Here is a 12,651-nt window from a genome sequence, read left to right as displayed (position 1 = left end):
GAGAGAGAGAGAGAGAGAGAGAGAGAGAGAGAGAGAGAGAGAGAGAGAGAGAGAGAGGTGTAATTAGACAGGTGTAGGAAGCATGTGTAAACTGATTGTTATTTTAATGTCTAAATGTAATGGAAAGGAGGACATGTGGGGTTGATGATGAGAGAGAGAGGGAGAGAACAAATGTAAACTAGTTGTTGTTCATTTTGTTAGCAGATTCAACACTTGATATGTCAGCAAACAGCAATACACATGTGTACATAGATGCAATAATGAAGAGTAAAAGGGCTAAAAGGTACAAAGTATAACTTTGATGTAAGGATATGTACTCCAATACTGAGACAAAAATATATAATTAAAGTGCAGCGATTAAATGTACCATCTACAAACATGTATATATCAATATGTGTATAATGGCAGAAATGTAATTTAGAATTAACATGTATTTTAGCAACAATTAGGGCTAATGTCAGCACATTGCTAAATGCCATAGATACTTTAAATTAAATTATAATAAAAAGAAGCAACGCAATATAAGCATCTACACATACATGTACTAGCAAGCAAAGATGAATAAGGCTACAGGACAATTGCACATGTACATGCGGAACATGTGCATGTACATGTACATGTAGTAGAAGCTTAAAATAAGAATAAACAAATTTGAGCATGTGTGTACATCTACATGTACATGTACATATTAGATTCATTAGAAGCAGATTAAACAAAATTATATAAATTACGTAATTTTATAATGATAGAATTTAGTCTTTCAGGGTAAATGTAGCTACTGGGCATAACGATAATAACGATAATAACGATAATAATAATAATAATAATAATAATAATAACGATAATAATAATGATAATAATAATAATAACAATAATAATAATAATGATGATGATGATGATGATGATGATGATAATGATAATAATAGTGTATTGTATTAAATTGGAATGGAATTCACGAGGTCAACTCAAGTAGATCCCATGAGAGAAACAAGGGACATAACATTAGACAAATAAATAATTAACATGTGCACTGTCGTCTATAGCAATAATAACAATAATAACAATAGTAATGACAAATATATTTAATTATTATAATAATTATTGTACTTGTGAACTACATGATAAAATAATAATACTAATACTACAATAGTAGTCTGTGAAACTTGAATAAAGCAATTAAGCATGTACAATGTCTATGGGTTGATTATACACAGCTATAATGTGTTCTTGTATAAAGAGATTACAATTAACTAAAATCTACTATAGCTTCGATACAAAGAAGATACACATGTACTGTATTATAATAGAATAGTAATTACTACTGAAGTCCCATTAATAAATGGGAAGAATGACATATAAATGTACATACATGTACATGTATACATGTATATGTGCATGTATACATGTACATATATGTACATGTACTTGTTAAACACTCGAGTGGGTTCGTGAATGTACTGTTGTTATGCCTTTACAGTATAATCATCAATCAACAAAATACACACATCAAAATGACAGACTCAATGATACATGTACTTACACACACGCACGCACATAAACACATTATGCAAAGCATGTACATATATGGTAGAGAATGAGCCCAATGTAATACCATTAGCAGCAATTCTATAATACAAGGAAACTCGTGAATCCTTAGGAATAAAGAATAACAGTATATTCATGTCAATGTAGACCAAGTGCGTGTACTGGGGGCAATTGATGAGTAAAATGAGTAAGCTAGTGGAACTAATCTTGTAGCTATTATACTGTTTTATCACTTATCTGAGTCTGTACTTGTATACACATGCATCTGTACATCTCCCCCACCCTCCTTCTCTCACGCTCTCTCTCCCCCCCCTCTCTCTCTCTCTCCCTTTCTCTCTCATTCTCTCTCTCTCTCTCTCTCTCCTAGTCTCTTTCTCTTAGATTGACTGAATGATCTTGTGATGGTGACATGGTGTACAAGTGTACCCCTTCAATGGAGACTATAGCTCAAACAATGGCACTCAGGACATTCAGGGTAAGAGTGAGAACAGCTATTCAAGAAGGAGAGGATTTAAAAACAAAACACTCACTGTTTAGCTTCTTCCAAGTGGCAAAGATACTCATATGCAACGTGTTCTTTTCTTTGCTCGTCCATTGAAGTGGAGTTCTTCCTTGAAATGAGATCAATAGCTAAAAAAGAGAGAGAGGGGGGAGAGAGAGGGGGGAGAGAGAGGGGGGAGAGAGAGGGGGGAGAGAGAGGGGGGGAAGATGGGGAAGAGACAAGGATGACAAAGGTCAATTGAGAAGAAGATAAAAGAAAAAAGAATTTAATTAAAGACAAGGAAATTAAGTTATAAAGAAAAATAGGAGGGAAGGAGAGAAACATTTAAAAAAAGAGAGACACACACATACAAATTTGAAAAAAAAATACATTTTAGCTCAACCCAATATCATAAGAGTCACATGCAGGCCTTCACATTAGCACTGTAATGGAGGATATGGTACATGAAATATGGGAGCACGCATTAGTGGATTTAGACAAAAGGAAGGCGAAGAGTTGGAGAAAGAGTAAACAAGATTAATGCTAGAGTATGTACATGTACATGCATCATACAATGTATATTATCATACATAATAGCAATATCTTCCAAAACATGCTAGGAGGAAATCTCTCACATACATTTTAAAAAGAAAGAGAGAGAATCATGAAAGAATAGCATAAAAAAAAGAAGAGGGAAGGGGACACTAACACACACAATAGCACAAACAATATATACTACAAACACATGCAGAGATAGTGAATTTCAATTACCAACTCCTTTGTTAATGTTCCCAATGTGAGGGGATATGTACTTGGCAGCGTGCGATGGGGACATGCTACTCACACTACCGCTTCTGCCCAGTCCATCGTGATTGCTCAGACCGTCTTCTCCATCAACACCACCATTAGTAGCGACGGCAGACCAGGTGGGCTCGCTACCCTCCCCGTTCATCTTGCTCTGTTCCTCCTACCTGGGCTTTTAGCTGCTCCGGGCGATTGCTTTCTTGGTAAAGACGCCCTGCCCTGGCTTGGGGGTAAGTTTGAAGGTTCGGTAGAAGCTGATGTCTTCTTTATTTCCTCGCCCCTAGGAAAATAATACTAGTAAAAGATACCAGAGCGAGAAGATGAATCTGTTAAACTTAAAAAAGAATAATAATTTTTATTAAAGTTAGTATTGTCATTAAAATAGGCGTGGCTCAGGCTTTATTAGAATCTATAGGCGTGGTCAGATTTTTTAATTTTTCAAAATGGCGTCCAAGAGGAAAGCGAAATCTCAAGAGTTTATAGATGATTCGGACGATCCTGAAGATACAGGAGTGAGCTATAAAGGATGCATGATTTATAAAAATCAAAGCTTGCAACAAATAAATTATTAGCTTTGCCACATTAATTATTGCATATTTTATGATAATTCATTTTGCACCTCTCTGACTTCAGTCTAAGACAAAAAAGAGTAGGACAAAATCAGCTGCAGCTACTACTCAAAGCAGTGACATCGATACTGAGGAACTGATACCTGTGAGCTACAATAATTTATTATTATTTATTATTATTGTTTTCCTTAGTTGTCAGCTAAAAGATTTGTCAACGTTCGTACATTCAAAGGACGAATCATGATTGACATAAGAGAATATTATGTAAATGATGATGGAGAGAATCGACCGGGGAAGAAAGGTAACCCTTTCATTCACATGTTCCCTATTGAGATATATATACTCACACTACATGAGAATCAATGAATATCATTAAGAATGAGCTAGATGTTATGATAGAAACTGCCAAGTTTTAAGACAATCCTAATTTATTTTTAATTTATTTTAGGAATATCACTTTCTGTTGACCAGTGGGAAAAGTTAAAAGAAGCAATGGAGACCATTGATGAACGAATACACAACTCTTAATGATTTGTACATGTATACCCAGTGACACTTTCAGTATATCCTTGTGAAGTATCTCTGTACACTCCAGTATATTCCTGTATACTACTCACATGTGATTGACGTACATTTAATCTAAAATTAATTATAATAGAATTGCAGCTGGATCTCAAAAGCTGCATATCAATTTAGCTGAAGTATTATAATAAATAATTACATTTACATCATTTAATATTTTAATTATGATAGCTATTGTTTATTAAAAAGTTAAAAATTTGCATGTAGCAAAAAACAAAGAACAAAAATGATGATAATAATAATAATAATATCACTCTATAATTACTCATTAAACATGATAATATTATCTAAATAAAGTTAGAGGGCACTATCAATAGTTTCAACCCTGAAAATGTAGAGACAAAAAAAAAGAAAAAAAAGAGATAAATTTTACAGAGACATAATAATAAATGTACATGTATACAAAAAATTAAAAAATGCACAACATCAGTAATGCAAAGAGCCTACCTAACATGCCAAACTAGATATTAATTATTCACTAAAACAAACAAACATTGGCAATACAATATTAGGTGTTGCAGTATATTAAATAATCTTCAAGTGTTGCATGCATTGATATTACCAAATCAATTACCTATTATTATTTATGGGGTAGGCATTATTGTTAATTAAAAGCTTACAGCGACTCCTTCTCGTCTTTCTTGGTTGAGACTTCCAACTCAATCACAGGAGAAGCACTTGCTGAACCTTGAACCTCATCAAGTCTGTATTGGAGAGAGAGAGAGAAAATAGACAAAAATAAAATGGAGGAATATACATGTACATGTAGCAATGGAAGGGGAAAGAGAGAGAGAGAGGGATGAAGGGAGAGAATTATTATTTTTACTAACGCTTTAAGAGTCTTAGAATCGCTTGGTAGAGTCATCGCACTGAAAATAAAAAATAATTTTAAAAATAAAATCAACTTTACGTATGCACCTCTTAGAAACCTCCAGTGGGCTGGGCTTCTTTGGACGTGAGCCAGGTCGTCCTAAAGTTAGAGTATTCCGTCTCGTTCTCTCAGAGTGCACCTCCTTTTCATTAGCTCCAAGATATCGCCCGGTGAGGATGTGACTACCAAATCCTTCCTCGTGTGCAAAAGCGTAGCTGCTTCGTTGATGTCTTAAAAGGCCAGACGAGACAGGGGTTACCCTACCCTCCTCCTCTAATAGTTCTTCCTTCTTTCCAGGGAGAGCCCTCTGTATGTGACCCTTGAACCACTCTGCCCTCTCCTTGGAACTGATCTTGTCTTCTGATAAACGAACATCGTCCAGGAGACTAGGGAAGAGCTCTGTTAGTATGATACGGGCAAAGAAGACCGGGAGCAAAGCCAGGGCCATAGCCAGGAATGTGTAGAAGTAAAAATGGAAGCTAGCAAGTACTTCGTTTGATACGCCATAATATGAGAGAACGTTGAAATTGTAGAAGTACGGGACGTTGCTTAGGAAAGGAGGGACTACCCACCAGGAGAGGATGCTGCCCCATATGAATATATGTATGACGGGATTCCAGTAATTAGTGTCCATAGCCATCTAACAGGAGGGAAAAGTTCATATAATATAGCATTAATCTCGTGTGGCATTTTTGGGCATTTTGTCCTACTAAATATTCTAACCATTCTTGACAAAGTTCTTTGGCTAAAACTTTAAAAATTCATAAAAAATCTAATTTTGATCAGAATCAGCTCAAACTTGCTACACAACATAAGAACATGTATATGTATCAAGAAATATTACAAAAATGAAGAATTCTCTCCTAGTCATTTTTGGCGAAATTTAGCCAAAGACCCTGTACTATAGTACAGGGTCTTTGGCCCAATTTTTGAGCAACTTCAAAAATTCATAAAAAATCCAAATTTGATCGGAATTAGCTCAAACTTTCTACACAGCATAAAAATATGTATATGTATCAGGAAAAGTTATAAAAATAGAGAATTCTCTCTTAGCCATTTTTGACGAAATACCCTGTGTACATATAAAGATACAACAAGTGTGGACTAGACTCACCTGCAGATTAACAATGAAGATAAGAGCACCAGAAGCAGCATATCCAAATGACTGATAGTCCCACTCATAGCCAGCATGATACACATTGAGGTAAGTAAAACCATACAGTACAAAGAAGACTACAATAGCTACACATATCCCACGAAGCAGACTTATTAGAAATATTTGTGTATTGAACCGCTTCCCTTTCTGACCGGCAATGTATAAACGAGGGTTCTGGAGACAACTCTTTTCAGTACAGTCCTAAGAGAAAAGGAAGTAAACATTGTACATATCATGGGGCTGCTGCAAGTGTGTGGATTTCTAGGAAGTCACGTTCAGTATACTTCTGTATATTATCAATGATAAAAGTTGTTATAACAACACATCTGTAGCAGGCCTCAATAGGGCCGCCTGTTGGATACTCTCTTTAGGCATTATTTACTCTTGATAATATTGTATTATAATAATTACATTCCCTACAAAATGATTTATTTTAATTTTTTTACTCTAGTAATTTTGTCATCGAGCCTGCTTAGGTTAAAACAATTTTAAATGGAAGGTTTATACTGGCAATTTTATTACCACAATCGCCAATAAACTGATCATCTTGTACAGTAATTTCATAATAATAATTTATTAGTTTTATAATTTCATATTCATTACCTGATCCAGTATGCCAATCGCTAATACTGGGAATGAGGTATAAATGACATTGTAGACAGCAATGAAACCAGGATCATACAGGGTCTGGAGAGAAAGAACAGAAACATTTAAAAAAGAAAAGGATTCACATACATGACATGCATTAAGTAGTATAGTAAACATTTACATGTACATGTAAAATATGTATCACAAATAATGGTAATAAAACTACATGTAGGTCCTATTCTTACCTGAGCAGTGAAGCCACAGAAGAATGCAAACAAGAACTGACTGAATGTGAAGGCAAAGTTTTTATAAAAGAAATATTTGAGGAAGAGAGTCATCCTGTGGTAAGACCATCTGCCATGAACCAACAACAACCTCTCAAGATACCTAAATAATAAATAAATAAATAAATAAATAAATACATAAATGTGATGGTGATAGAAATACATGTATGCATGTACATGTAGTTACAGGATCATTGTTTCAGACATACACTGTAGCTGCAGCCATAACTCAAAAATTACAATTAATGTACTTATCCGACTTACATGTACATGTAGCTCAATCTCCCTACATGTACATGTACATAAAAATTAAGTACTGACATTAATACATGTATATGTACATATACATCTAGAGTTAGTACAGTTTTATGTACCGGAATTGTCCAAATGAGTAATCAGAAGAAAGAACAGCTTGCTGTCCCTCAAGGCCACTTATACCCACACCAATATGAGCAGCTGGAGAGAGTAGAGAATAATTATTCTTATTTATAATGAATTAGTTTGGTACCTTTGATCATTCCAACATCATTAGCACCATCTCCTATAGCCAGAGTCACAGCTTTCTTATGAACCTTTATCAAATCAACAACTTTCTTCTACTCAGAAAGAAAGGAAAGAGAGAGAGAGAGAGAGAGAGAGAGAGGGAGAGAGGGAGGGAGGGAGGAAGGGAGAGAGAGAGAGAGAGAGGGAGGGAGGGAGGAAGAGAGAGAGAGAGAGAGTTAATCTTCAACTTCTCGTTCTTCCTTACCTTTTGTAATGGAGTCACACGACAGCATATAACAGCCTTACATTGACTAGCAGTTTCCAATAACAGCATCTCCATATCAGCTTTGAGGGCATGTCGCTATAAATAGTAACAAGAAATTACATAATACATGTACATGTATATATAGTAACAAAAATGACCAATACATGACCAAGTATTACAAGTAAGTACATGTAAAACTAAACACTGTAAGTATATTATACATTTAACAATAGGCATATACATGTATATGTACATGTACATGTACGTACCAGGGTTTGTCCAGTAAGAACTATTCCATAAGGAGGTCCCTGTGGTTCGTCAGTGGTTGGTTCAGGGCGAGAGTCCTTCTTATCAATCCAGTCTTTAGCATCTTGCAGCCGCTCTCTCACTTCTGCCTTTTCTTCAGAGTTCACTATGAATATCTTCATCTCTTCCGTGAGGAGTTTACAGGAATAACCAATGTTAATGGCAGTTTCTAAGGGAGAGAAAGGAGAGAAAAAGGAGCCATTTTAATTTAGATTTATTATCCATTCCTACCTAGCTTGTCACCGGTTAGTACCCATATCTTAATATCAGCCTAAAAATACAAATAAGAATAAAATAATTTCGTGAAAATTACCAATATGTACAAATCAATGAAACGCAACTCACCCTGGCTAGATTAGCAATAGTTTCTGGTACTCCATCTTGGAGTTTATCTTCAATAGCAGTAGCACCAATCAGTATAAGGTTCTGTTCAATCTTATTGTATATCTACATGCATGCACACACACATAATACCAGCACATTATAAGTACAGTATGTACAGTACATGTCAAAAGAGAAAGGAGAGGAGCAACTTACTTTGTCAACAGCCAAGTCTCTACCTTCAGTGAGCAAGCTAGAACATAAAAATAATACATATAATAATGATAATGAGTCTCTTTTTCTAAATTTAGAGTTGTTCTACCTAGCTTCAGTGTATTCTTTGGACCATTCAGTATACTCATCAATGCCAATATCTTTCTTAGCAAGCACTAGTGTCCTTAAACCTTCAGTGGCATAAGTCTATGAGAGAGAGGGGGAGAGAGGGGAGGAGAGAGAGGGAGAGAGAGAGAGAGAGAGAGAGAGAGAGGGGGGGGAGAGAGAGAGAGAGAGAGAGAGAGAGAGAGAGAGGAGAGAGAGAGAGAGAGGGAGAGAAGGAGGGTGGGAGGGAGAGAGATATCAAGAGAGAGACAAAATCATAACAATGCTACATCTAATATAAAAACAATAACAACTCAAAGGACACCAATCATTATTCTAAAAATAGCAAGAGACAAACTGAAACTACTATATACTCACAAACACTTGTACTATAACATGTAGGGCACAAGAAAATTAATGTAAACATGTATATATAAATGTACATGTACATGTACACATGTACTTATACATGTATCTATACTTACTCCCAAATGTTCAAGTGTAGTGCTCTGTAGTTCATCACAAGAAGGGTCTAGTCTCTCAAATATAACAGTATCAGCTCCTTTGCAGTAAAGAGTCAGTTTTCCTGTCTCTGGGTCACGGACTATCACCGACATCCTCTTCCTCTCGTTATTGAAATCAAGAATATTGAGAACCTCATAATTAACCTGATGTACATGTACGTGTACATGTATGTGTGTGTGTGTGAGAGAAATACATTAATAAATGATGTACATATGTCACTCTCTCTGTGTCTTACAGAGCTAGGTAGTCCGTGTTGTTCTCTGTTCAACAAATCAACTGAGACAGTGAATGGAGTCCTTGTCTAAAACACATAAAATTGAATTTATTTCTAATTTATTCATTCATCAAAGTAGTTAATTTTATTGCTAATTTGCTATTATTATTATTTATTTATTTATTTACTATTATTATTATTATTAATTATGTCTTACAGTGAAAGCATATCCAAGGTTCCTAGCAGCAGACACAAGAGCAGCTTCATCAGGAGACTGAGCATTATAGTCTAACTTACCTGCAGAGAGAGAAAGAGAGGGAGAGAGAAAGATAGAGCGATTAATGGCTATACTCATGTGTAAAGTGTATGCAGTACTTACCCTCTGCATCTTGTGATGGTAGAACAGTGTGACACAAAGCGATCAACTTAAAGAAATCTTCAACAAACTAAAAAAGAGACAGAAATTATTATAATTACCATTATTATTATTATTATTACAAAATTATTTCTTACTGGGTCTTTTCCAGAACGACAGAGTTCAACAAGATCATTATCACAGAATTCAAAATCATCTTGAGCATAAGGATTCCACGGAGAAAAATCAATGGGCTAAGGGGAGTCGTTATTAAATGGGCGTGGTCAAGAAGTGGAGCCATACCTTTGATTCCACTGTAGGTTCACCATATTTGACACCATTTATAGTGCATTTACGAAACTTCATTATATTCTGCGTTAAAGTGCCAGTCTAAAATAGAGAAAGAGATAAAATTACATTATACATGCACAATGCAAGTACAATAGGCATTTTGCTAATTTGGAAAAACTCCAGTAACACACTTAGTTGATGCCAATCATAGTAATTACATAATACACATTTACATTACTGCATGCATGTACAATAAATACATGTACATATATATACCCCATGAAAAAACATACAGGTTTTGTCATGAAAGACATCTGTTTTTATGCATGTATATCATGTAACATGAGGAACCATACATTCTTTTTTTCATGAGGTATAATTATTTGTAATTTACTTTGTCTGAAAAGACATATTCAATTTGTCCCAATTCTTCGTTAAGAGTTGTTGTTCTGTAGAAAAAAATTTAAGAAGCATGAAAATACCCACATGTAGAGAGGTCCACTTGGCTTACCTAGCAATGGCAGGTATGTCGTTTGTCTCATAATACATCTTCAAGTCCCAATTAATGATGAAAGACAATCCTAACCTAATGACCTCAACACTAGGAGAGAGAGAGAGAGGGAGAGGGAGAGGGAGAAAGAGAGAAAGGGAAGGCTATAATAATAGGTATTGGCCAAATTTCGTCAAAAATGGCTAGGAGAGAATTCTCCATTTTTATAATTTTTTCTGATACATATACATGTTCTTGTGTTGTGTATCAAGTTTGAGCTGATTCCGATCAAATTGGATTTTTTATGAATTTTTAAAGTTGCTGAAAAATCGGGCCAAAAACCCTGTACTATAGTACAGGGATTTTGGCCGAATTTCGTCAAAAATGACTAGGAGAGAATTCTTCACTTTTATAATTTTTTCTGATACATATACATGTTATTATGTTGCGTGGAAAGTTTGAGTTGATTCCAATCAAGTTTGGATTTTTTATGAATTTTAAAAGTTGCTCCAAATGCCATGTACTGTATTGTAGTGCTTGTCAGCTCGTGAAGCTCATGCTGTTTAGCTCACTTAGCATGCTTTGTGGGGAAACCCTGGGTACATGTACATGTGCATGTACTTTTACTTACGACACATAGAGGGATATCGGTACAAATGTATTAAAGACAATGATGTTTGAGATGATTTGAACAAAAGCAATCTTTGCCGGGTTATCAAATCTTGTATCAAACGGGACGTACACTTGAAAATTCTAAAAAAATAACCCATGATCGTCACGTGACCTAGAATGGGTGTGACTTACAGTTCCGTAAAGACTCTCCCATATTGCAGACCCAATCAGTGTCACCGTGACGCAGAAACCAAGAAATCCTAGTATCTAATTGGTGGGTGTGGTCAACAGCAATGAATATCATTATGAGATACTTACAAATAAGACCATTTTATTCATCATATTATCAATGTGAGTCCTCTTGAACTTAGTACGCCCTATTAATCAATAATAATGATAATAATTTTATAAATTAACTATTATTATTATTAAATATTAATTAGGATGTATATACATACCACTGTTCTTCACTAGTTTAGTATCGTGTCCAGCATAAACAACTAGGCCATACATCCACTCAGTGTTCCTCAACCTACAACCCTACAACAACAACAACAACAATAATAATAATAATAATAATAATATAACAATGTCCATGTATTGTACACGTGTACATTTTATACAAATATAGTCCTTACTCTTAACAGGATTTGGTCATTGGATAGTGAGTGCTTCTCATTGTTCCAAGCGAGTGAGCCAACAAACTTGTGGAGTCTATTATTAGGAACTTCACATTCAACATAACCTACACATTAATATCAGTGAGAGGAAGGAAGGGAGGGAGAGAGGGGAAGAGAGAGAAAGAAAGAGAGAGAGACAGAGAGAGAGGGAGAGTAAATAAGCTTCTTTTCCTACTCAGTTAATGCAATTAAACTGTTTCCACTTACAGAGAATGTGTATAGAAAATAGAAACATTACAATGACATTAAGTATAGTTCTCATTGCACTACTGACATATTACATTACATGTACATATACATGCACTTAGGGTGGGTACTATGGAATGTTAGTTGAAATCATTATTATTATTATTATTCCAGTAATAAATAAGACAGCTAGGATAGGTGCTACATTACTGAAAGTGCAAAAAAAGGAATTTTAATCAAGTGTGTGGGCGAGAATATAGACAACAATTCACATTGCAATGTGTCATAAAAGTTGAACAATTTGTTATTATTATATAAATAAATAAACATACAAAGAAAGGAAACAATGACTACTCATTACATGTATACATAATAAGTTTTTGAGTTGCATAATCATACATGCACAATGTACTGTATGCAAATATAATGGCATAAACTGGAAGTGCAGTACATGCACATGTCACATACTGCTGCTGTGTGTACATCTTCACTCTCTCACCATTAAAACTTCCAAGATCATTTTCATTGTCTTTCATATCAGCTGTCTCAGGTAAGGCTTGTCTCACTTTCAAATTAGTCTCACTAAGAGAGAGAGAGGGGGAGAAAGAAAGGGAGAGAGAGAGGAAGGAGAGAGAGAGAGGAGATACAGAGGGCGGAGAGTATTTAAGTACATAATGTCACTATTTCTTATCGTACCCATCCAGTTCAGCAGTTTCAATATACAC

General features: G+C 35.1%; 2 protein-coding genes across 2 annotated transcripts in view; one reads left to right on the top strand and one right to left on the bottom strand.

Annotated features, from left to right (window-relative positions):
- Positions 1-3,233: 3,233 nt before the first annotated feature.
- On the top strand, positions 3,234-4,084 carry LOC100633904 (activated RNA polymerase II transcriptional coactivator p15-like). The gene is made up of 4 exons (XM_003389100.3): positions 3,234-3,342; positions 3,464-3,544; positions 3,592-3,700; positions 3,848-4,084. Exons 1-4 carry the CDS (start codon positions 3,274-3,276, stop codon positions 3,925-3,927), a joined length of 339 nt encoding a protein of 112 aa, XP_003389148.1. The 5' UTR covers positions 3,234-3,273; the 3' UTR covers positions 3,928-4,084.
- A 71-nt stretch (positions 4,085-4,155) lies between these two features.
- LOC100633776 (phospholipid-transporting ATPase ID) overlaps positions 4,156-12,651 on the bottom strand; it is a 10,449-nt gene continuing 1,953 nt past the window's right edge. Inside the window, exons 7-36 of the mRNA XM_020000845.1 lie at positions 12,623-12,646; positions 12,426-12,508; positions 11,699-11,805; positions 11,519-11,600; positions 11,379-11,437; positions 11,253-11,327; positions 11,080-11,201; positions 10,470-10,559; positions 10,353-10,407; positions 9,971-10,057; positions 9,826-9,921; positions 9,692-9,758; positions 9,530-9,609; positions 9,334-9,399; positions 9,059-9,241; positions 8,578-8,675; positions 8,472-8,508; positions 8,280-8,381; positions 8,166-8,205; positions 7,898-8,103; positions 7,629-7,724; positions 7,389-7,476; positions 7,255-7,336; positions 6,842-6,983; positions 6,612-6,695; positions 5,967-6,209; positions 4,900-5,492; positions 4,812-4,850; positions 4,602-4,685; positions 4,156-4,306 (exon numbers count right to left, since the gene is read on the bottom strand). Of these exons, the coding sequence (XP_019856404.1) occupies positions 4,279-4,306; positions 4,602-4,685; positions 4,812-4,850; positions 4,900-5,492; positions 5,967-6,209; positions 6,612-6,695; positions 6,842-6,983; positions 7,255-7,336; positions 7,389-7,476; positions 7,629-7,724; positions 7,898-8,103; positions 8,166-8,205; positions 8,280-8,381; positions 8,472-8,508; positions 8,578-8,675; positions 9,059-9,241; positions 9,334-9,399; positions 9,530-9,609; positions 9,692-9,758; positions 9,826-9,921; positions 9,971-10,057; positions 10,353-10,407; positions 10,470-10,559; positions 11,080-11,201; positions 11,253-11,327; positions 11,379-11,437; positions 11,519-11,600; positions 11,699-11,805; positions 12,426-12,508; positions 12,623-12,646 (3,238 nt within the window). The 3' untranslated portion in view covers positions 4,156-4,278. The remainder of the gene's footprint in view (positions 4,307-4,601; positions 4,686-4,811; positions 4,851-4,899; positions 5,493-5,966; positions 6,210-6,611; positions 6,696-6,841; positions 6,984-7,254; positions 7,337-7,388; positions 7,477-7,628; positions 7,725-7,897; positions 8,104-8,165; positions 8,206-8,279; positions 8,382-8,471; positions 8,509-8,577; positions 8,676-9,058; positions 9,242-9,333; positions 9,400-9,529; positions 9,610-9,691; positions 9,759-9,825; positions 9,922-9,970; positions 10,058-10,352; positions 10,408-10,469; positions 10,560-11,079; positions 11,202-11,252; positions 11,328-11,378; positions 11,438-11,518; positions 11,601-11,698; positions 11,806-12,425; positions 12,509-12,622; positions 12,647-12,651) is intronic.

This window comes from Amphimedon queenslandica, unplaced genomic scaffold (assembly GCF_000090795.2).
Source record: "Amphimedon queenslandica unplaced genomic scaffold, v1.1 AMPQUscaffold_13148, whole genome shotgun sequence".
Taxonomy (NCBI): domain Eukaryota; kingdom Metazoa; phylum Porifera; class Demospongiae; order Haplosclerida; family Niphatidae; genus Amphimedon; species Amphimedon queenslandica.
Note: the sequence above shows the minus strand (reverse complement) of the source record. Positions and strands in the feature narration are given on the sequence as shown.

Coding starts and splice junctions, on each gene's coding strand:
- LOC100633904 (XM_003389100.3), top strand. CDS start 3,274: ATGGCGTCCAAGAGGAAAGCGAAATCTCAAGAGTTTATAGATGATTCG. Junction 3,343..3,463: donor ACGATCCTGAAGATACAGGA/GTGAGCTATAAA, acceptor CTCTGACTTCAG/TCTAAGACAAAAAAGAGTAG. Junction 3,701..3,847: donor GAATCGACCGGGGAAGAAAG/GTAACCCTTTCA, acceptor AATTTATTTTAG/GAATATCACTTTCTGTTGAC.